This window comes from Protomyctophum parallelum (assembly GCF_964188405.1).
Source record: "Protomyctophum parallelum genome assembly, chromosome: 5".
Lineage (NCBI taxonomy): Eukaryota > Metazoa > Chordata > Actinopteri > Myctophiformes > Myctophidae > Protomyctophum > Protomyctophum parallelum.
The window spans coordinates 43230632-43253131 of record NC_139702.1 but is presented as its reverse complement, the minus strand read 5'-3'; the positions used below and the strand labels follow the sequence as shown (position 1 = coordinate 43253131).

At 44.4% G+C, this 22500-nt stretch overlaps 1 protein-coding gene across 1 annotated transcript in view; it reads left to right on the top strand.

Moving 5' to 3' along the window:
- doc2g (double C2-like domains, gamma) overlaps positions 1–22500 on the top strand; it is a gene marked incomplete at its 5' end in the record, with an annotated part of 68754 nt that overhangs the window by 3638 nt on the left and 42616 nt on the right. Inside the window, 3 exons of the mRNA XM_083765511.1 lie at positions 234–313; positions 8167–8241; positions 17309–17418. Of these exons, the coding sequence (XP_083621637.1) occupies positions 234–313; positions 8167–8241; positions 17309–17418 (265 nt within the window). The remainder of the gene's footprint in view (positions 1–233; positions 314–8166; positions 8242–17308; positions 17419–22500) is intronic.

The window sequence follows — 22500 nt, the reverse complement described above, 5'->3', positions numbered from 1 at the left end:
GTGTGTGTGTGTGTGTGTGTGTGTGTGTGTGTGTGTGTGCGCGCGCGCGAGCATGCGAATGTGTTAAGTGTAACAGGTTTTGTAACAGGTTAAGTAACTGGTGTTGTGTGTGTTGTCAGCCTACCTGTTCAGTAACCATGGTGTTGTGTGTTGTCAGCCTACCTGTTCAGTAACCATGGTGTTGTGTGTTTTCAGCCTACCTGTTCAGTAACCATGGTGTTGTGTGTTTTCAGCCTACCTTGGCACCCTGGAATTCAACCTGAACTTTGATGTGAGCAACAACAGCCTTCACTGCACCATCCATAAGGCCAAGGTATGTGCAGTAGAGACACTGTCAAAGTATTGAGATGAATGCACTGCTCTGTGCAGTGAAAGGGACCCGAAAGGACCTGTACAAACCTTCCAATCCAATCCACTTTATTTATAAAGCACATTTTACAACTCAAACGTTTACAAAGTGCTGTACAGAAGAATAAAACTAAATACACTGTAGCTAAACACAGAGCAAACACACACAAAAATACAAAACAGATATACAAAACATGGACCACAGAAACTCAACCGGGGTTAAAAGCCAAGGTGTAGAGGTGGGTCTTTAGGCGGGATTTAACACTAGGAAGTCTGAGCAGCCGTTCTGACCGAATTTGAGATTTCAATGTTTATTTTCTCAGCCCATGGAGTCCAGAGAAAGTTCCCCTTGCATGACTTTGTCTAAATATTCGATTGAAATCATCTCTGTTTTTTTCCCCATTTGAAACGTTTTGTAAATATGATTTTAGGCATATATCTCTTACTCAGTCTGACTATATCGGCCCATTCGACCGCTCTCCCCCTTTATCCCTCCACCCCCGCACCACTCGTTCACACCTCTGGAGCTGGAGACGTCATTGTTGCCTACACGCACTCACTTTTATTTTTTATTTTCTTCCCTCTCTTATGAATACATTATTATACACCCAATGAAAATGTACACTTCACGGATTATATATTTGGAATTAGGACAATCGGTAGAAAATTGGCCGAGAATAGCACAATAGCACATTAATTGTTGCCTAAATGTATACGCACTTTTCTGAAAATGGTTAATCTGCAAGCTGCCCCATTTCCTTTTCAACTTGATATGTTTCGTAGAGAGGGCATACACAAGCCAGAATTCCGTGGTTTACATGAGCAAAAAATAAGCGAGTTATGTAAAGAGGGGTGGAGGGAAAAAGGCGATTATTTGGCACAATCAATCAAATATATATTAATTACATCGCGTAGCCTATAATGTTTCCCCCTCTATATAATAGAGGGGGACAATATATAACTCTAATGTCGTATTTCGTCATGTATGTGAACTATATGCTGCTTGTAATACTGTTGGTCAAAGTAACTAGTAGTTGGACAGGCTAAATATAATAGTAGGCTATAAGCCCGTTTTCAGCTAAATGCTTTTTGTTCTCTTTTCTCCAGGCTCATACCCGCATCGAGATGAGCTAGCTCTGCGACAGCCGTGCTGTTTTCAATTAAATTACTTGCAGTATAATATTAATAAATACTACATCCTATATATATTGTTTGTCTGTCTAATCATTCAAATGTTTTTCTGCATGCATATTGCATAGTTTATGTAAGCCTGAATTAAAGTCTGATTACGGAGGCTTTTTCCCCGTCTCACAAACAACGAAGCCTATAAATATTGTCTGAGAAGTTGAGAATTGGTGTCATGCACATATATATGCACCACACATTCCTGCTGTTGTCACCACGCGGTGAATAATGAATACTTTGTGTTAATTCAACCATGTTTATTTTTTCTTATTGTTCACAATATCAGAAAGCATGAAAGAAAGCAAATATAAAGCGGAATAAAATCAGGGAAAACACAAATCCTACGCATTAGTTTCTGTTGCTATACTTAGAGACACTTGACACATGTCATTGTAAATGTTCCCGTACATGTACCACATTGGCCATGTATTGCGTAAATCCACATCTTGCCTTGGATGGGAAGAGTTGCTCATCGACCGTGATGTTTCCTCCAGGCACATAGCAAGATATGCAGTTATCTGTGAACTGATTCCAAATGTCCGTTATTGCAGCAAACTTGTCTGTTTCTTTGCGTGCTTCTCTGGTGTCCTTGTCGTCAAATCGCAGGTATCGCATTATGGATTTGAAACGGTCACGAGACATTGTTTCTCTCACCGTCTCATTCCCCCATGCCCCTTTCGCCCACAGTTGATTCAATGGATAACCAGATGTCGACATCGCACGAATGAAAAACACGCTGATGAATGCTTTCAGTTCAGTAACAGACAGATCCCATTCTTGATTCTGTCCATCACTGCGGGCAAACTTCACTGTGCAGTCTTTGACGTTTTCCAACATGTCGGGGTCAAACATACACAAAAAACTGCTCAACTCGTCGTGGATTCTGACTTTGGCAAAAGCAGTAGGACCTGGCCTGGCATTTCCCCTCACTGTATATGTATCTTTATTCTTTTCCCTTTTTGCTTCCTATATGATGAATTCCTGTTCTACTGGCTGGTAGCCTATGTCTTGTATAGGGCCTTGTATATCTTTTTATTTTAAGCATGCCGCCGCATTCTGTCAGAGCAGAGACATATTTATTTAAAATAATCCTGTCTCGCACGGCCTATATAGAGCCAATGAACGGAGCACATTCCCTCAGCATGTATTATTATTAACGAAAAACATAAATACTAGCCTACTATTTTATTGGTCTAGTTCAGTTGATTTAAACAAAAGTAATACATTCAGTATAGGCCTGGTTTTGATATAATGATGCGCTATAACAGAACAGGAATTCATCATATAGGAAGCAAAAAGGGAAAAGATACATATACAGTGAGGGGAAATGGGGTGGGGGGGGGGCCTACATTTAGGCCTACATGGGACAAGCTATATATATATATATATATATATATATATCCCTATTTGTCTATTGGTATGTCTCTAAATGTTTTGATGAATTGAACAATGTGGACCCTGTTGTAAACAAGTGTAATGCTTCATTGGGTTAATATAGTATGTTTTTGAACGAATATTTGGGCCTAAGCAGTTTTTTGTGTGTGTGTGTGTGACCAGTGTTGCTCGTCGACTCGGGAAATGGGGTGGGGGGGGGGGATTCAGGTTTTACAGAGGCCACTTCGAATTGCAGCCATCCGTATAGGTGCCACACATCAGGGGTTGGGGGGGTTGGGCAGGCGCACACTGACACAAAGGGCACCTACGGATGGCTGCAATTCCGAGTCGACTAACACTGGTCACACACACACACAAAAAACTGCTTAGGCCCAAATATTCGTTCAAAAACATACTATATTAACCCAATGAAGCATTACACTTGTTTACAACAGGGTCCACATTGTTCAATTCATCAAAACATTTAGAGACATACCAATAGACAAATAGGGAAATATATATATATATATATAGCTTGTCCCATGTAGGCCTAAATGTTTTTATGATCGAATGTGACCAAATAGTGCCCATTGAGAGTGCAGGTTTTCTTTCTTTATTTTATTTTTCGTTTATAGATTCGTTTTAGGCTTACGTTATAAGTTATATACTATGCATAGTCAATACTAATAGACTGCATTTAATGTTAAGTTATGTTCTGTAAAATATAGGCAAATATTGAGAAGTTGAGAATTATGCATCCTGCATGCTGTTGGAATTAAGTTCTGGATTGCTGCCGACCTGGACAGCAAATACTTCCTGAATGGATTTCCATACCTTGGAAAGGGCCAGTACCGCAGCAGGTGATTTATTTTCCTTTTCTAATAATCAATAATCATTTAAAATGTCTTTACATCAAAGCCTATTATGTATATATTTTTGCGTTGTAATAACCATTACACCTTCTCCCTGTCATTTGTATATATAGTGATGGCGTGCCGCTGTGCCGTGCGAGACAGGATTATTTTAAATAAATATGTCTCTGCTCTGACAGAATGCGGCGGCATGCTTAAAATAAACAGATATACAAGGCCCTATACAAGACATAGGCTACCAGCCAGTAGAACAGGAATTAATCATATAGGAAGCAAAAAGGGAAAAGAATAAAGATACATATACAGTGAGGGGAAATGCCAGGCCAGGTCCTACTGCTTTTGCCAAAGTCAGAATCCACGACGAGTTGAGCAGTTTTTTGTGTATGTTTGACCCCGACATGTTGGAAAACGTCAAAGACTGCACAGTGAAGTTTGCCCGCAGTGATGGACAGAATCAAGAATGGGATCTGTCTGTTACTGAACTGAAAGCATTCATCAGCGTGTTTTTCATTCGTGCGATGTCGACATCTGGTTATCCATTGAATCAACTGTGGGCGAAAGGGGCATGGGGGAATGAGACGGTGAGAGAAACAATGTCTCGTGACCGTTTCAAATCCATAATGCGATACCTGCGATTTGACGACAAGGACACCAGAGAAGCACGCAAAGAAACAGACAAGTTTGCTGCAATAACGGACATTTGGAATCAGTTCACAGATAACTGCATATCTTGCTATGTGCCTGGAGGAAACATCACGGTCGATGAGCAACTCTTCCCATCCAAGGCAAGATGTGGATTTACGCAATACATGGCCAATGTGGTACATACGGGAACATTTACAATGACATGTGTCAAGTGTCTCTAAGTATAGCAACAGAAACTAATGCGTAGGATTTGTGTTTTCCCTGATTTTATTCCGCTTTATATTTGCTTTCTTTCATGCTTTCTGATATTGTGAACAATAAGAAAAAATAAACATGGTTGAATTAACACAAAGTATTCATTATTTACCGCGTGGTGCAGGAATGTGTGGTGCATATATATGTGCATGACACCAATTCTCAACTTCTCAGACAATATTTATAGGCTTCGTTGTTTGTGAGACGGGGAAAAAGCCTCCGTAATCAGACTTTAATTCAGGCTTACATAAACTATGCAATATGCATGCAGAAAAACATTTGAATGATTAGACAGACAAACAATATATATAGGATGTAGTATTTATTAATATTATACTGCAAGTAATTTAATTGAAAACAGCACGGCTGTCGCAGAGCTAGCTCATCTCGATGCGGGTATGAGCCTGGAGAAAAGAGAACAAAAAGCATTTAGCTGAAAACGGGCTTATAGCCTACTATTATATTTAGCCTGTCCAACTACTAGTTACTTTGACCAACAGTATTACAAGCAGCATATAGTTCACATACATGACGAAATACGACATTAGAGTTATATATTGTCCCCCTCTATTATATAGAGGGGGAAACATTATAGGCTACGCGATGTAATTAATATATATTTGATTGATTGTGCCAAATAATCGCCTTTTTCCCTCCACCCCTCTTTACATAACTCGCTTATTTTTTGCTCATGTAAACCACGGAATTCTGGCTTGTGTATGCCCTCTCTACGAAACATATCAAGTTGAAAAGGAAATGGGGCAGCTTGCAGATTAACCATTTTCAGAAAAGTGCGTATACATTTAGGCAACAATTAATGTGCTATTGTGCTATTCTCGGCCAATTTTCTACCGATTGTCCTAATTCCAAATATATAATCCGTGAAGTGTACATTTTCATTGGGTGTATAATAATGTATTCATAAGAGAGGGAAGAAAATAAAAAATAAAAGTGAGTGCGTGTAGGCAACAATGACGTCTCCAGCTCCAGAGGTGTGAACGAGTGGTGCGGGGGTGGGGGGGATAAAGGGGGAGAGCGGTCGAATGGGCCGATATAGTCAGACTGAGTAGGAGTGATTTTTTTTCAGCCTTGCTAGTGTTAAAGGTCTCAATGGAGGGGGCCAGTTTGACATTGGGTGGAGAACGCATTCCATAATGTGGGGGATATGATGGAAAAGACTATTCTTTACCCTAAGGTTTAGCTGGCCCGCAGTGGCCGTGGGGGATTATACACCTCAATAAGATCCGACAGATACTGAGGTGCCAAAACCATTCAGTGTTTTAAAAACAAACAATAATAATACAACGTGTGTAAAGTTCCTTTCAAACGGGCAACGATGAACGAACGCAAGCGGTCAAAAAACTAAAAAAGACAAACAGAATCTTGGTCTGGTGAGTCGCGCGGCGTGTGTACGAAACGAGCACGCGGGCGACAATTTCACGGGACCGCACCGGCGTAAAAATTAAATAAATGCAGCTCTCATTGAAAATGAATTACTATGCTCTTAAATCGCCGAGTGGAATAATAAGAGAGTGGCGACACGCTTTGATCTCGCCGCAAAGCGGGTGCATAATATGGGCTATAGTTCCAAACATTGGAACTATCCCATTGAGATAGAATGAGCACTTCCGCATTCCACTGTTACAATGGGAGTCAACGCTTTAGTGTCGTCACTCTCTTACTATCCCACTCGGGTAAATCTCTGCCCGTTTGAAATGGACCTTCATGCACACCTGCTGGCCTCAGAGACGGCCGCATTAGGCAGGGATCAACATGAGAGAATGCGAATAAAGTGACAGGCATCAAATATCAAATGATGCCTGAAGAAGGTCTTCTCCCTTCTGGCTCCAAAACTATGGAATGCACTTCCCATTACAATCAGAACTACAGCCTCACTCCCAACCTTCCGCCGTAGTCTGAAAACCCACCTCTTCAGACTCCATCATGGCCCGTAGCACTTGCCTTATCCCCGACATTTTTTACTTATACACATATACTACATTTCTATGTAGACATAGCACTATAAAGTATACGTGCATAGTTCCATTATGTTACGTTCTTAGCTGACGTATGATTCATGATAACGTTTTATGTACTGTATGTGATGTATTGCCATGCTTTTTTTGTTCTTGCTTAATGTAAATCGCTCTGGATTAAGAGCGTCTGGTAAATGCCTAAATTGTAAATTGTAAGGTCTACTTCTGACTGAAACATTGCTTGAATAAAAGTGAGTGCATGCTGTCCAACGATTTCATATTTTATTTGTGATTAACGGCACGATTAAATTCACGATTAATCACAAAAAAGTCATCAGTTTTTATCTGTTCACAATGTAGTTTTTACCAGTGCCCAACGGGCACCGCTCTAGTAGAGAATAAAGTGAGCCTCACAGTGTCTGCACTTTGCACAATAGGAACATATTTATTATGTTGTCCGAGTTAATCGATGGAAATGCATGCCCCACTCAGTTAATAATAATGAATTGCATTTTTATAGCTCTTTTCCAAGTACTCAAAGCGCTTCACAATGGTTCATTCATTCATACATTGGGAGGTGAAGGGAGGTGAAGCGGCGAACAATCGACGCCAGCGTCCTCACTTCCCACATTCACACACCAATGGTGGCGAGCTCACACCGACCATCTCATTGGAGGCAATGCAGGGTTCAGTGTCTTGCCCAAGGACACTTCGACATGTGGACAGGAGGAGCCGGGATTCGAACCGCTGACCCAGGGGTCATTGGACGACCTGCTCTACCTCCTGAGCCACAGCCGCCAAGTTATTATTTTATGACCATATATGGAGTTATTTGTCAGGCATGCCGATATATGGAGTCTATGCAGATGTCAGAACATCACTGTGATGTCAGAACAGGCCGGGCACTGCACTCCATGTGGTGGTGTGGGACGCGTGTGTCAAATTTGAAGTCGGTGTGGGGAGAACGGTTCTCGAGTTCCGTGGATTACAGAAGTAAATAACGTACTGTACACACACACACACACGCACACACACACACACACACGTACAGAGACGTGGTGCATTTATAGATAGATAAAATACGACGGTAACATAGCACAATGTCTTGGCACGTAAAGCTTCATACCGATCGCCGTCAGGGCAAAAAACGTGGCAAAACACAACATTTAACGTTTAGCTCCGGCTATAGATACTATCCAGAACGGCCGTACGGTCGGACGTACAGTATAGTACACACGAGGGCACAGATTTTTGCGCCGTATGTTGTTGGACTGTCAGATGATGTTAATTAATGTCCTGTGAGCTCGCCCGACGAGGGGGAAAAAGGGCACAATGGTGCGAAGGAAAAGGACACCCCGGTAGCACTATGTTCAGATGTAATTATGGCGGGAGGACACAATCTGACGCTCTGTGTCATCACCAGTCACCATTGACTCATCTGCATGTGTGTGTGTGCGTGCGTGCTGTCTCTGTGTGTGTGTGTGTGTGTGTGTGTGTGTGTCTGTCTGCAGGGACTGAAGGCGATGGACTCCAATGGGCTCGCGGATCCATACGTCAAGCTTCATCTCCTGCCCGGGGCTAGCAAGGTCAGAACTCCAGACTAAATCTGCAGTTGATTTAGTCGACTAAAATGTATTTTGGTGGTGCCTTGATGCCGTCGTATCGTTTACTTTTGCTGAAAATAGCAGATCTACAAGCTCACAACGTTGTGAGATTGTAGATCTGCTATTTTCAGCATGCAACCAAGTGTAAAATGACTTATACTGGATCTCTTGTCCACTGTAGTCCCTTCCTAACATTTTAGTCTAGTTTTTATTTGTTGACGAAATTGTCAGTATATTTAGTCTTAGTTTTAGTCACAATAGCTTCGTTTTAATTTAGTTTCCATTTAGTTTTCATCAGTGGAAAAAGGTAGTCGACAGAACATTTTTCATCTTAGTTTTAGTCGACGAAATCAACACTGATTCTCTGCCCCATTCACAACATGTGCCGTTCTCTTCTTGTCTAGATAGAGCACACCAGACAGCAATGAACCTACAACGAACGATAAAGAATATCTGGGGCGAAACAGAAGAGCTTTTTAATTAATTAAAATGCCACGTGCGATTTCATTATCCCCAGTCAGAGACATGTAAAGAGTCCACGTGGGGGTACAGTTTTTACACTCCAATGATTGTACACTGTGTGTGTGTGTGTGTGTGTGTGTGTGTGTGTGTGTGTTATATATGTATAATGCGTTTGAGCATAATGCAAGCAATTTATTCGTGTTCTTTTTCTTTTGCCAGCTACATGAAAAAGGTCAAACAGAATGTCACCGAATCCCGTGCAGAAAAAGAAAAGCGCTTGCCGCGCTATAGCAGCTAGACTAATCTAGCATGTGGTTTCAAGCCATTGCACAGGGCTCTGCGTTGGTCACCGGCCAATGCTCCGCTCTGCCGAGCAGAAACATAACGTGTTCTGGTCTGTTTCATCACCCCCACTCGCCTTGTTCTTAATTCTCTCTCTGCGAGGTACGAATATATTCATACCCCGCGGCTATGGGACGTTATCAGCCAGGTACGAACATGTTCGTATACTCCCTCATATCAGCGACGGCTCCTGAAAATTGTGACTGGGGGTGCTATGGGGGGGCTGGCTATTTAGAGGGGGGGCTAATGAATGTTGGTTTACATAGAAGTCAGTCAATTGGGCTTGTTTTGAGGGGGGCTTCGGGGGGCTACGCCTCCACCAAAGGGGGCTAAAGCCCCCCCTTGCACCCCCCTGGAGCTCGTATACAGCTGTGTATCTTATATTGGTTGAGCCCCAGATCAGCTTTTAACATTGATCCGGTTGCTATGCGATGCCTCCGTCACCACCAGCTATGGGACGTTACAACTCCTCTCCGTTTACCTATAGGTTCAAAGCAGGATTTTCAAACCTCCATAACTCAGGAATCCTTGGTGATCTTCAGCCATCCAAATTTCGGATGTCATTTGTGACTTTGTCTCGCATCGCTCCCGACATGTAAACGTTTCTGGCGACAAGGTAAACAGTGTGCGCTAATGCTAATGATAGCCAATGGTTGCAGTGAGTGTGTGAATGGGGCTACAGGGGGGAGGAAACCGATTATCTTTAAAGTGGACGCAGGTGCTGGCACAGCTTAACTACAAGTATGCTACCAAGCTAGTGGCAGAGAAAGAGTTAATGCAAACGGCAGCAGCCCAAAGATGAGGCGCGTGCAGGGCAGCATTAACGCCTTGGGCTATAGGCGGCGGCAACCTGTTGTCAGCCATTTTTGGCTCAAGGTTAACACACACACACACGCGCAGCGAGGCTGGTGTGACAAACGGGGCAGACATCCATCCAGACGGACGGTTTGCATCGATGCGACCGACCGCAGAGGTCTTAAGGTTCAACCCTCAGAAACCACTGCCGTTACCACCGCCCGCCCGCAGCCCCCCTCCAGCCCCCCTTTCCCATCTGTGTGTTTTGGTCCCCTTTGTTGTTATCTCACATTCCCTTTATCCACCCTCTGTCACTATCTCTCCATCTTGCCGTGACCCTCTTTGACCTTGAAATACCAACAGTGCGTGTGGTGGGAGGGAGGGAGGGAGGGTGGGAGGGAGGGAGGCGAGAGGGGAGGGGAGGGGAGGGGAGGGGCGGGGGCAGGACGGCAGCAGGTGGTCGTCATGGCAACACTGTGGATTGTTATACGGCTCACGTCAACAGGCAAATGGCGAGTGTTGATGGGCGAGAGAGAGAGAGAGAGATAGAGGGAGAGACAGAGAGAGAGACAGAGAGAGAGGGTGGTAAGGGGAGATGAGGGGAGAGAGACAGAGAGAGAGGGAGATAGGGGGGAGGGGGGAGAGAGAGAGAGAGAGAGAGAGAGAGAACGTCAGTGAGCACGCCAATACCCACACACACCTGCCTGGGGTAAATATCGACCACACAGTCCATGCTGCTCCAAGGAACACACACACACTCACTCACTCACACACACACACACACACAGGACCATGCTGCTCCAAGGTAGAGCCGTGGAAGTGTGAAATTGACGATGACAGGCACACACTCGTGCACGCACGTACACACACACTCGCGCACACACGCACGCATGCACACGCACACACACACACACACACACACACACATTTTCTTCCTCTCAAAAGGATGCTGTTAACTCATCAACAGCTATTCAGACTATGTCAGACATACAAACACACACACACACACACACACACCCATGGCACGCGCCTGTCCATGCTCATACGCATATTACTATAGTCTAACATCACACACACACTCACACACACACACACACACACACACACACACACACACACACACACACGCGCACACACACACATAGTGTTTTGTTTGTTTTTGTTGCCACGGTGCTTTCAGCAGCGCTCTGTGCCCGTGGCGGGGGGGGGGGTGTGAGACGTTCCTCATCACGTCTCACACCCACAGAGAACTAGACTATAACACTAAAACATTCCAGGTGACTCATTTGTGACTAAGGTCACGTTCACACCTCTAATTCGGTATAGAGTCGATGCGAATGGGCAGAGAAGTTGCTTATTAAATTTGCCGCGTTTGCCTTCACACTGCGCTGTGATCCGCAGCAATTGGAAACGCAGCAGGGAACTTTATATATATATATATATTTTTTTTTATGGAGGGACAGACAGTAGGCTGACAGGAAATGGGGAGGGGGGGGGGGGGTGACATGCCTTCGGGATCGGGAGTCGAACCCGCGGCACACTGCCAGACTGGATTACCAGCCAAGGTGCCTGGACCGCTGAGCCACGGCCCAGGCCAGCAAGGAACTTTATCAATGTGTTCAATGCACAAACTACACTGTGAAATATGTGGTGTTCAAATTATACTCAGAGTAATAGTTAGGACGTCACGTAAAATTAGGGTTACGTGCATGCAGTGTGTCGTCGGGCCGTCGGGGACTGGATCTCTCTCTGTAGGCTACACTGCAGTGTTTTTATGAGTTTCCTTATAAGCAATTGATTAATGTACTCATCCTCATATTTTTCGATGAGTGCTTCAGTCTCCTCATTCGACCGCGTCTATCCACGGCAACGTGCGTAAAATATGCCTTCTCCGTCTCCAACTGTGTTTCCTCATCATGCATCCGCCACATTGTTTGCTTCATTTCCTTTATTTGATTTGATGCGGGTTGCATTGACACCTGCAGTGAAATGGAGTAGAATGCAGTTCTTTGATCCGCATCAGACTTGGATTGAGCCTTCACACCTGCCAAACGAAGCACACTTTCTGACAATTTCTTGTCAGAAAGTGTTGATTCGATCTAGTGGAAAGAATACTCACATTAGAGGTTCCTGGAACAACATATTTTGAGATTGGCGTCCTAGGCCAATTACATATAAGTCTGGGGGTCCTTGACATGAAAATGTTTGAGAACCACTGACATAGAAACATGGGTTTTTCAGAAAACATTTGTAGAATCGTCCTCGGGTCTAAATGGATTAAGGGTTAATAGCATATTGAACACTTCAGTGTGTGTGTGTCTGCTTTCTTGTCTTTTACAAGAATCCCTCTTCAGTGTATTCCCCCTTGTGGACCCGCGGCACTTTGGTGTGTGTAAGCATCCTGGTGTGTAGTGTTGTACCAGCGACCCCACCAGAAGACAACGCATTTACAAACACTTTAAGGATGTTTCAAAAATTGTAGCTCACTGTGAGGCTGCTTGTAGTACATATATATATATATATATACATATACAGTCTAAAACGGCACGGTTTAAATGGGTCAGTACTTATTGTTGTATGATGCGCCAAATGTAGCTGACCTAAAAGGGCAGCAACGCGTAGGGCTGTCTGTCACCATTACATTTTTTGGCGATTAACACACAAATTATTGCAATTAATGATTTCCGTCATAAAGAATACATTCCTGTTTGTCTGGTAATCAAAGAAATGCACAGGGTAGATGGTCCGTTGCGTCGTGCTTGTGGTTATAGGGTTAGGTTTGGGATTTAGGGTATAGGGTTAGTAATATAAATGCCCCGACATATATGATCCTATGTCATGACCCACACTGCATGACCATATATGATCCTATGTCATGACCCACACTGCATGACCAATGACCATATATGATCCTATGTCATGACCCACACTGCATGACCCTGCATGACCATATAGGTGAGAGTCATAACACAATGCTTAAAACACCAAAAGGGGTTCCCGCCCCAAAATGGGTTAAGGTCTGTTGCACAACTACTGTACATGTTCTCCTGTGGCTTTGTGTGGTGCCACTCAAAGTGACTACTGCAGGATGCATGCCCCTTGTATTCCTTACAGATATAGCTGAAAACACCCGCGTGCGCGACTTAGCCCATTTTGGGCGGGAGCCGGGAACCCCTTTTGGTGTTTTAAGCATTATGGTATAATTTAGCTATTGACATAGCAGATCTACAAGCTCGTAGCGCGCCATTCGTCAGTTTTGAAAATGCGGTGCAAATTTCGAATATTTATTGGGGTCGTGGCCAAATTACATACAAGTTTGGGGTGGTAGTTTGAGCACCACTGATACAGAAACATGTGTTTTTCAGAAAACTGTCATGAATTAGAATGTTTAGAAGTTTGAGCTCAGGTCATTAGACATGACCCTGAAATGGGGGAACATTTCAAAGGAAGTGCAAGTATGGTTGGTGTCAGAGAAGTGAAGGCTGAATGTTTGCATGGCACGACGACGAAAGCTGCCGTAGATGTGGGGAGTCGTGACTCTGCTCATGAACAGCATAAGTCCATCCATCCATCCTTCAACTGCTTGTTATCCGTAGTCGGGTCGCGGGGGCAACAGCTCCACCAGAGTGCTCCAGACTTCCCTCTCCAGAGCAACATTAGTGACTTCATTCTGGGGGATCCCGAGACGTTCCAAGGCCAGTTTGGGAGATATAATCATCCCATCTGGTCCTTGGTCTGCCCCCTCGATGACCTCCCTAGGGAGATGCTCGAGAGGCATCCTATGATGCTCGAACCACCTAAGCTGGCTCCCATACCCATACTCTGAGTCTCTCTTGCGTGACTGAACTTCTCACCCTATCTCTAAGGGAGATGTCAGCCACCCGTCTGAGAAAACTCATTCTGGCCGCTTGTATTCACGACCTTATTCTTTCAGTCATGTCATGACCCACACTGCATGACCGTATAGGAAAGAAGATTGCTTGTTCTGGCTCAGCTCTCTTTTTGTCACAACAGTGCAGCACAGTAAGTTCTTTATAATTTTTATCCCACGATTTTGTAACCCATTCTTTCCACCCAGTAGGGCATTAACATAATAATCGAATAGTCGACTAGTCGACTAGCAAAACACTAGTCGACACTGTTAATTGACATCCGATTATTCGCTAATATTATTTTTAATTATTTTTAATATTTTTTATGATTTTTTTTTTTTTTTTTTTTGCTTTTCTACAGCAGACATGCAGGCATGCAGCTGTGAGCTCGGTTGTTTTGTTGGTAGTTCGCCAACTTCAGTACTAATCCATTCCTGGCTGATTGTTTTCATATCATACAAGCCTACTGTACGTGGGTTTTGCCGTCACCCTCACTCGTCTGACTCGTGTAGGTGTGGTGGGCGGCGTATCGGCGGTGGCACTAGCAGCAGTCAAGACAGTTTTTCTTTGGGAAAAGCATATGTGATATGCCTCATAGGCTCATAAGATCAATGGGGACAACTACAGTGTGTAAATACGTTTACTATTGGTGAGTTTATTACTGTAGTTTGTTCAACAAGTTAGATTGGAGACGTGTCGTCGTCCGGTACAGTAAAGTATAGCAGGAGTTCCTCCTCGCTCTGCCCAATAGTATCCAGTTTGGTGACAGTCAAACTACAGTAGCTCTTGCCGTGATTTCATGTTTCTTCATGCTTATCCAACAAAAGTCTGCGTGCCGCGTGTGGCATTATTAAAAACAAACAGCGATGCCGCACGATCATAGTTCTAATACGTAGCCGCAAAAGACTCGCGATGGAGTTAAGTAGTTGATCATCTGATTCAAAGCCTGGCAGCCTGCTAGCTAGCAAACCTCCTCCTTGCTTGTAGCTCCTTCTAAAAACCAAAGGAACTGTGATTGTAACTTGTTGTTGAACATTTAGGGTTGTATGAAAAACATCGCATGGTTCATTGCTCCAGTCTCCACTCTCCAAACATTGTGAACAACGTAACATGCTATGTTGCTCCATAGAACGGTCTTGTGCATAAAAAATAGCAGATCTACAAGCTCACAACGCGTCCATCCGTGAGTCATTGTGGACTTGCAACTTTGACTTGAAACAGCTGAGCTAATTTCGGCCAATCAGAGCGGCATTCAGCGTAATCTAGTAAGAGTGGCAACACTCGCGTTGACTCCCACTGTAACAATGGAATGCGGAAGTGCTCATTCTATCTCAATGGGATAGTTCCAATGTTTGGAACTATAGCCCATAGGAAGTGTGTCGCCACTCTCTTAGTACTATTCCACTCGGCCTGCATTGATAGTGCATTCACCGCTCTGTTTTGCTTCGCTCGCTGGCTGTTTCATAACGCGATGTTTTAATGCTTGATTGGATGGAATAAATATCATATTTTACCCACGACTAATCGACTATAAATCGATTTTGATGGTAGTCGAGTCGACTATCAAAAATCACGTTTGGTTAATGCCCTACCACCCAGTGTCAATTATCTAATGTAATCCTGGGCGCTACACTCCCTCCGCCAACCTGGGGAGAGCAGCGGACTGACCTCATGCTTCCTTCAATGCAGGGGGGGAGTTTCCCCGGTTGGACGTATAGTGCGTGGAAGGAACACATTATTTCAACCATGTTTCATTCCCCGTCCATCAGGCGCCCGCAGATGTTGCGAGACATTTTCAACAAAGTATGAAATAGCTCACAACATACAGTGCGGCCGGGTCACCACGGACACCAGGTTGAAAGGGCTTGAACAGAAAGCCAGACTGTGCAGTTTGCATGGCTGGTGAATGGAACTCAGGAGGAGGAGAAGACAGGCTGACGGTATGGCAGAACAATGGAATGCAGTGTGTGCTCTACAGCATATTACACTGGTTTGCCATCACAGCCTGGCAGGCCACAAAACACAATGAAAAGCACAAAAATCGTTCTCGCCCACGAGACACACGACATTGAGAGAGACGAGAGGCGGGGAAGGGGAGGCTAATTATATGTTGAAAAGCACTAGAAGTTTTCACACTCGAATTGACTAGTTTGCTGGAGGAGCGAACACACCGCAAAATCCAGAGTGTTAATTAAAAACCATGATGTGTTCATCATGGCGTTAACAGTCAATTAACAGCAGTGGCTCAGGGGGTAGAGTGGCCGGTAGAGCGGCCCGGATGGGAACTGAGTTCGATCCCGGGCTCCCCCCCCAGAGTTAGGGTCCTTCAGAAAGACTCCCGACATGCAGGATGGTGCCTTGCATAGTTTCCACCGCCATCAGAGTGTGTGTGTGTGTGTGTGTGTGTGTGTGTGTGTGTGTGTGTGTGTGTGTGTGTGTGTGTGTGTGTGTGTGTGTGTGTGTGTGTGTGTGTGTGTGTGTGTGTGTGTGTGTGTGTGTGTGTGTGTGTGTGTGTGTGTGTGTGTGTGTGTGTGTGTGTGTGTGTGCGCGCGCACGCGGCACTGCGTACGTACGTACGTGTGAATAATGCACAATCATTGTAAAGTGGCTGTGTATAAAAGCGCTATATAAATGCACCATTTAGCCCCGCAGAGAAGAACACAGAGCTGCAATTTGAAAAGCACGAGAGAAATAAAATATGCTCAAACTAAACTAACCACAACCTGAACTCCTGAAGGCACGGAGAGTCTGTCAGAATGAGTCAGCCTATATATATTATGCCCATTTAATAAATCTCAGTGAATCGTAAAATAAGGGAAAGTAAGTGTTGAATAGCGTCGGCAGTGTACAGCTATTATAGTACAGTTATTATAGTAGTGCGTGGCCCCCTGGGCCTTTTATTTTTATTATCGTGTATTAAAACAGTGACTGGTGTGCTGCTGTGTTGGAGGATGTTGATATCAGGGCATCTGGTGGCTGCTGCTGCTGCTGGTGTTGTTGTGACATGGGAGGGAGGTGGAGGGGGGGGGGGGGGGCACAGGGACAGGTGAAGTGTGGAAAGCCTGCTGTTCTCTTCCCCCGAAAAAACTAGGTGGCAGATGTCTGTGACTTCCTGAGCTGGGTGAAGGGGGATAAATAAATGTGTTTTCCCTCCATTCCATCAAAAACTCATGACGGAACGTTCCGCCAATTAAAATCCAACCGCCAACTGCTCCTGGCAGAACGCTCCGTCATATAAGCTTTATTATTGATATCAAACGGGATCGCTGTATTATTATTTTATTTTTTTGCTTCTTCAGCGATCCTAGACCGGTTCCGTTAACTTCTTGTATGCAGGCTGACTAAAAAGCTGAATAACTCTAAATCTACGGAGCTCTCCATGGTTTTGACTTATTTTCTCTTCGAGTTGCCAGAAAGCTGCTGGCAGCGCCGACGTAAGCTGTGTACGCTCTACTTGCAGTCTTTTTCTTTTACTGCAATGATGAGCCAGCTTCTCACCCACCTTACTTGTAATGTGATGTGACAATAATAAAGATTGATTCTGATGTCCATTCTTCTTCTTCTTCTTCCACTTCCAGGCAAACAAGTTACGCACAAAGACCTTGAAGAACACGCTGAACCCGGTGTGGAACGAGACGCTGGTGTACCACGGCATCACGGCCATCGACATGACCACCAAAACACTCAGGTAGGATATTCATTTCCCTGATCCGTTAAGAAGACCTGACAACAGACTCTACAACAGAAATGTCTTCTATTATATTATTTTTCTATATGTCAGTGCAGTTCTCAAACTATTTCATGTCAAGGACCGCCAAAAAATGATATGTAATTGCATGGCCTCCGACCCCCCATCTGAAAATATGTTGTTCCAGGGACCCCACTCCCACCCCACCCTGAAGCAAAGATTTGAGTTAAAAACGTTTGCTGTGAAAGAGTATTCAAAGATTTGCACACGTTTTCACGATTCTTCTAAAATAGTAGATCTACAAGCTCGTACTGCGGCACAGAGTGCCGCGCTACGAGCTTGTAGATCTGCCATTTTTCAACAGCTAAAAGTTTTAAAATAATGGTTAAAGTGGTTAAAAGCTATGAGGTGACACAGATGCGTTCCTCACTCAGGTCTAAATGGGCTAATGCCGCGCGGCTCAACTATCGCCCAATCCCCAGCACCGCCAAATGATGGCTTCATTATGCAGGGGAACAAACTATTCATGACTCCTCCAAATCGCTGGCGCTAATGCCAATAACTGTCCATGCCTCCCCAGTGGATGTTTCCCAGTTAATGCATTATCGCAGCCTGCAGGCGATGGCGGGCCAAAGATATTGCTTGGTTAGCGGGTGGAGGCCTGTGGTGACTCGCTGCTGAGCTGTTGGCCAGCCAGCTATAGCCCGCAGAGACTCTGCAGAGTCGCTGAGGTCAAAAATGTGTCCACACGCGCGTGTGTGTGTGTGTGTGTGTGTGTGTGTGTGTGTGTGTGTGTGTGTGTGTGTTAGGCTGCACAACAGTGACACTTGGTGGTGATAATATGCTATTGCCGTGCTCAGACCCAGGAACACATAGGGACACACACAGCTGTTTATTATTGGAGTGGTTGCGCCACTCAAAAAGTGTACAGTATTTGTTAAAATGTGGTACACATATTTTCTGAGGTGGTAGTTTATGAAACGGTTGGGGACCACTGCGGTTACATCACCACCCATCCTGATTGTCAGTGAAAGAGGATTCAGAGAGAGAGGGAGTGTTTGTTTTTCCTCCGTGGCCCACTGGGTTCCAGAATGCTCCCGTTTGCTCAGAGATTAGCAGCATTAGAGTCGGACGTCATTGTGCAGAAGTGTCTTCGGGGAAACAAACTCCAAACGCAGGCAGTTTGGACACTCTTGTTGCACTTGTCGTACAGCTGGATTTGCGAGCAAACGCGCATGCGTACACACATCTAATCCTCTTGTAACGGATACATGCACACAGATATACAGATACAGACAGGCGGTCAGGTGTTTGTCATTCGGAATGCATGTCAAGGACACTGACTGCATCCAGGCTGCATGCATGGAGAGAATGAATTAATGAATGCCCCACTTCTGAACGCATGCCAAAAGGCTTCTTTGCATCATTGCATAATACTGTACATGCAGGTTCTATAAGCATTGACACATTGACACATTGAATGTAATATACATTCTCTTGTGTCATATGTGTGTGTGGGTACACACACGCACACACACGCTAGGAAAGTATCTGCGGCCCCTCACACCATGAGGAAGCCCACCTGACCTCTATCCAAGGAGAAAGGAGACAGCCCTGAAGACATGTTGGCACGGAGGCTCGGAGGAGCTAAAAAGGGGGAGGATCAGAGAGGTATGGAGTCAAGAGAGAGAGACAGAGGAACAGTGAGAGAGAGAGACGTAGAAATACAGACGGAAAAGCAGACAGTGACAAAAATAGGGAGACAGAGAGAGAGAAGACTGACTGACTGATGCCGATAAGAATCGCAGAGAGAGCGAGAGGGCGCGAGAGGAGGGAAAGTGTGAATGATGCCAAGTGACAGAGAGGTGAGAATTGAGGAAACTATACAGACAGTGGCCAAGAAAGACTGAGGGGAACAACGGAACAGACGGGGAAACGGAGATAGAAAATGGAGTGTTAACTCATTTTAGACCTGCAGAGACCAGATTCTACAAAAAATGTCTTCCAAATCCTGACAGTTTATTGAAAAAACCCTAGGTCTGTGGTGCTCAAACTATTTCATGTCAAGGACCCCTGAAATTATATTGTATTTGGCCGTCGACCCCATATCGGCTGTGGAACACTATAAGATTTAAATCTGCAGCCAAATGCATGATAATTCTGGGGGTCCTTGACATGAAAAAGGTTGAGAACCACTGAGGTTTTTACACACACACACACACACACACACACACCCCGGGGACCCCCACACAGTAACTCTGTCATTTCTCAACCTGTGGGTCTGGAAGTTCCAGGGACCGCCACACAGAGTTGCACCAGTCACTTCACACCGGTGTGATTTTTCAGAAAACGGTCATGATTTAGAAGACATTTGTAGAATCAGTTCTCAAGTCTTAAATGGGTTAAAAAAAAACAGAAAAGCCCCACCCAGTAGGGGAGTGGTATAGGGAGCATCCCCTCCCCATCTTTCTGCAAGAAGCCGTTGAAGAATAGGGTGACCATGCAGATCCAAACTGTTCATTTGAGGTATCGCTTGTGTGGGACAAGTGGGACGGGGGGAGGGGGGGGACGTATGTATTCACATACTGTGAATACAAATATTGTATTCACAGTATGTAGTATGCTGGTAAAGAGACGAGAGTGCTGTACAACAGAAGGCCATGGGGACTAAAGGGCTCCATTTTCGTCAGCGCTAAACCCCTTATCCCTAAACTTCTTTGCCTTTTTTTGAATAGTTAAAATGGCCAGTCTACAAGCTCACAACGTGTCAATGTAGACTAGTTGAACTATTCAAAAATGTTTTTCAAAATAGTGAAAAAAGGCAAAAAGGTTAGGGATAAGGGGTTTAGCGGTGACGAAAATGGAGCCCTGTCTATAGGGGCATTTGAACACTAATGCCTGCCATGTCACAATGTGGGACTTCAGTGTCTCGATTTGTGGGACACCTTAAAGAGTCTTGGAAATGAGGGACTGTCACACAAAAGGGGGACATATTATTACGGTCACCCTAGCCGAAGAAAGAAAGCTATCCTATCAGGACATCAGCATGTGATCAGAGAACATGACCACCAAACTAAAAGTATCCTTATTATACCAATAAACATGGTTCTCTTTAAACCACAAAGTACAACAGAGGAGAATGGAGAACACACACACACACACACGCAGGAGGGGAGAACTCTGGGGAGGTGTTTTACCTCGAGGGGGGAGATCCCCGGGGAGATGTTTACCCACTAGCTAATGCCCTTCTGCATCTCGCTCCACTGCTGCCCAGCAGGGGATAGAAGGGGGGAGTTCTACCTTTTGGTCGGTGTTGGTTAGTGAGATGTCAAGCCTCCCCGTGGATCAAACTGCCCGAAGGCTCAGACAGTCGATGTAGAATTATATAGTGGTGCTTTAAAGCAAAGACTTCCACAGGAGGACACAAAGGCAGGAAGAAAGAATGCAGTGTTTAATCGGAATTGCCATGCACGTACAGTACAGGCGTGGGGTCTATTCAATACAAAATGCTGCTGTACTGCAGTGCAAACTGTGCTGTGCTAGAGAGAAAAACTAAACAAATCGATTGCATTAATAAAAAACATGCAGGTCTTCGGCAAAACGGCATTGCAGGCGCTAGACCAGCAAACATGGCTTGGATAAGAGGATAAGATGGAGTGCCATGATTTTTGTATTTCTTCCAGTTTTTCATGCGTTTATGAGGTGACAGTACTTCATTAGACCCCTCGGTGTGGTTGTTATGTGCAATGATGTCTTCCCTTTGTATTTAGGGTTTCTTCCTGCAGACTGAAACCTTGACAGTCAAACGTGCCAATGAAAAAAACTGTGATATAGTGACATCACAATATCATCACCTCCCCTAAGACCCCCAGACCCTCACCCCCCTCTTTATCAACAGCTGTGGGTGTGGCACTGGCTTCAGTTCAGGTGTATCACTAACCATCACCACCCACCCGGCAAGCCAGGCATACTTAATGAACTGCATGGTGGGCGTGTCCACATACAAATGCCATTTTAACAAATACTGTACACTTAAAAAAGAATAATAATAATCTCCCTCCTTATATAATAACAATACCTGATGATCATGTTTAGGGTGGGGAAAATCACGTCACTCCATCTTTAACATCTACAGGCTTTTGTTTGTATAGGCTACTCCTTTAAGGGTCATACAGTATTTATTGCATATCGCAATTCCACAGTGATTTCATTAGTGTTGCCGCGTTGTCCAGGGAGCATGAATGTGTGTGAAGTTTCATGACATTCATTGCCAGTATAGACTACAGGAAAGATGGATGGATGGGTAGGGTCTGCATCCTCTGCCTCTGCAGAATTCCATGCTAGAAGGCTTTCTTACCTTTATTTGTAGTTGTTACGTCCACACCAAAGAGGTCCAGGTGTTATTTTGTGCAATTTAAGCCCTCAATGGGGGTTGAGTTTTTGTGTTAATTCGCTTATTTCCATCGAAACAAGTAGTAAAGTGTGCCACTTGGGATAATACTTACATTATGAAGAGAGGATACAAATGTTTTTTTTGAGCGATGTAAATAAGTGAATTAGACAAAACACCCCAATGCCCAATTCAATGCAATTCAATTAATTGAGGGCTTATGGTAGGGGAAATAGCCAATAATGCGCTTTTGCACAAAATAACACCTGGACCTCTTTGGTGGGGAGTCTGGGAACGTAACAACTACAAAGAAAGGTAAGAAAGCCTTCTAGCATGGAATTCTCCTTTAACGCATTTAGACCTGAGGCCGATTCTTCAAAATGTCTGAAAGTTTTCTGAAAAACCTATGTTTCTATGTCAGTCGTTCTCAAACAATTTCCTGTCAAGGACCCCCAAAAATATATGTATTATGCCGCCGACCCCCCATCTGAAAATATGTTGTTCCAGGGACCCCCTCCAGAAGCAAAGATTCTAGTTGAAAACATTCACTCTGAAAGAATGTATATTCAAAGATTTGTGCCACATTTCAGGATTTTTCAAAAATAGCAGACCTACAAGCTCCTACGACCTACGAGCTTGTAGATCTGCTATTTTTCAATAGATAAAGTATAGTCGTTTTGGAAATATCTGTG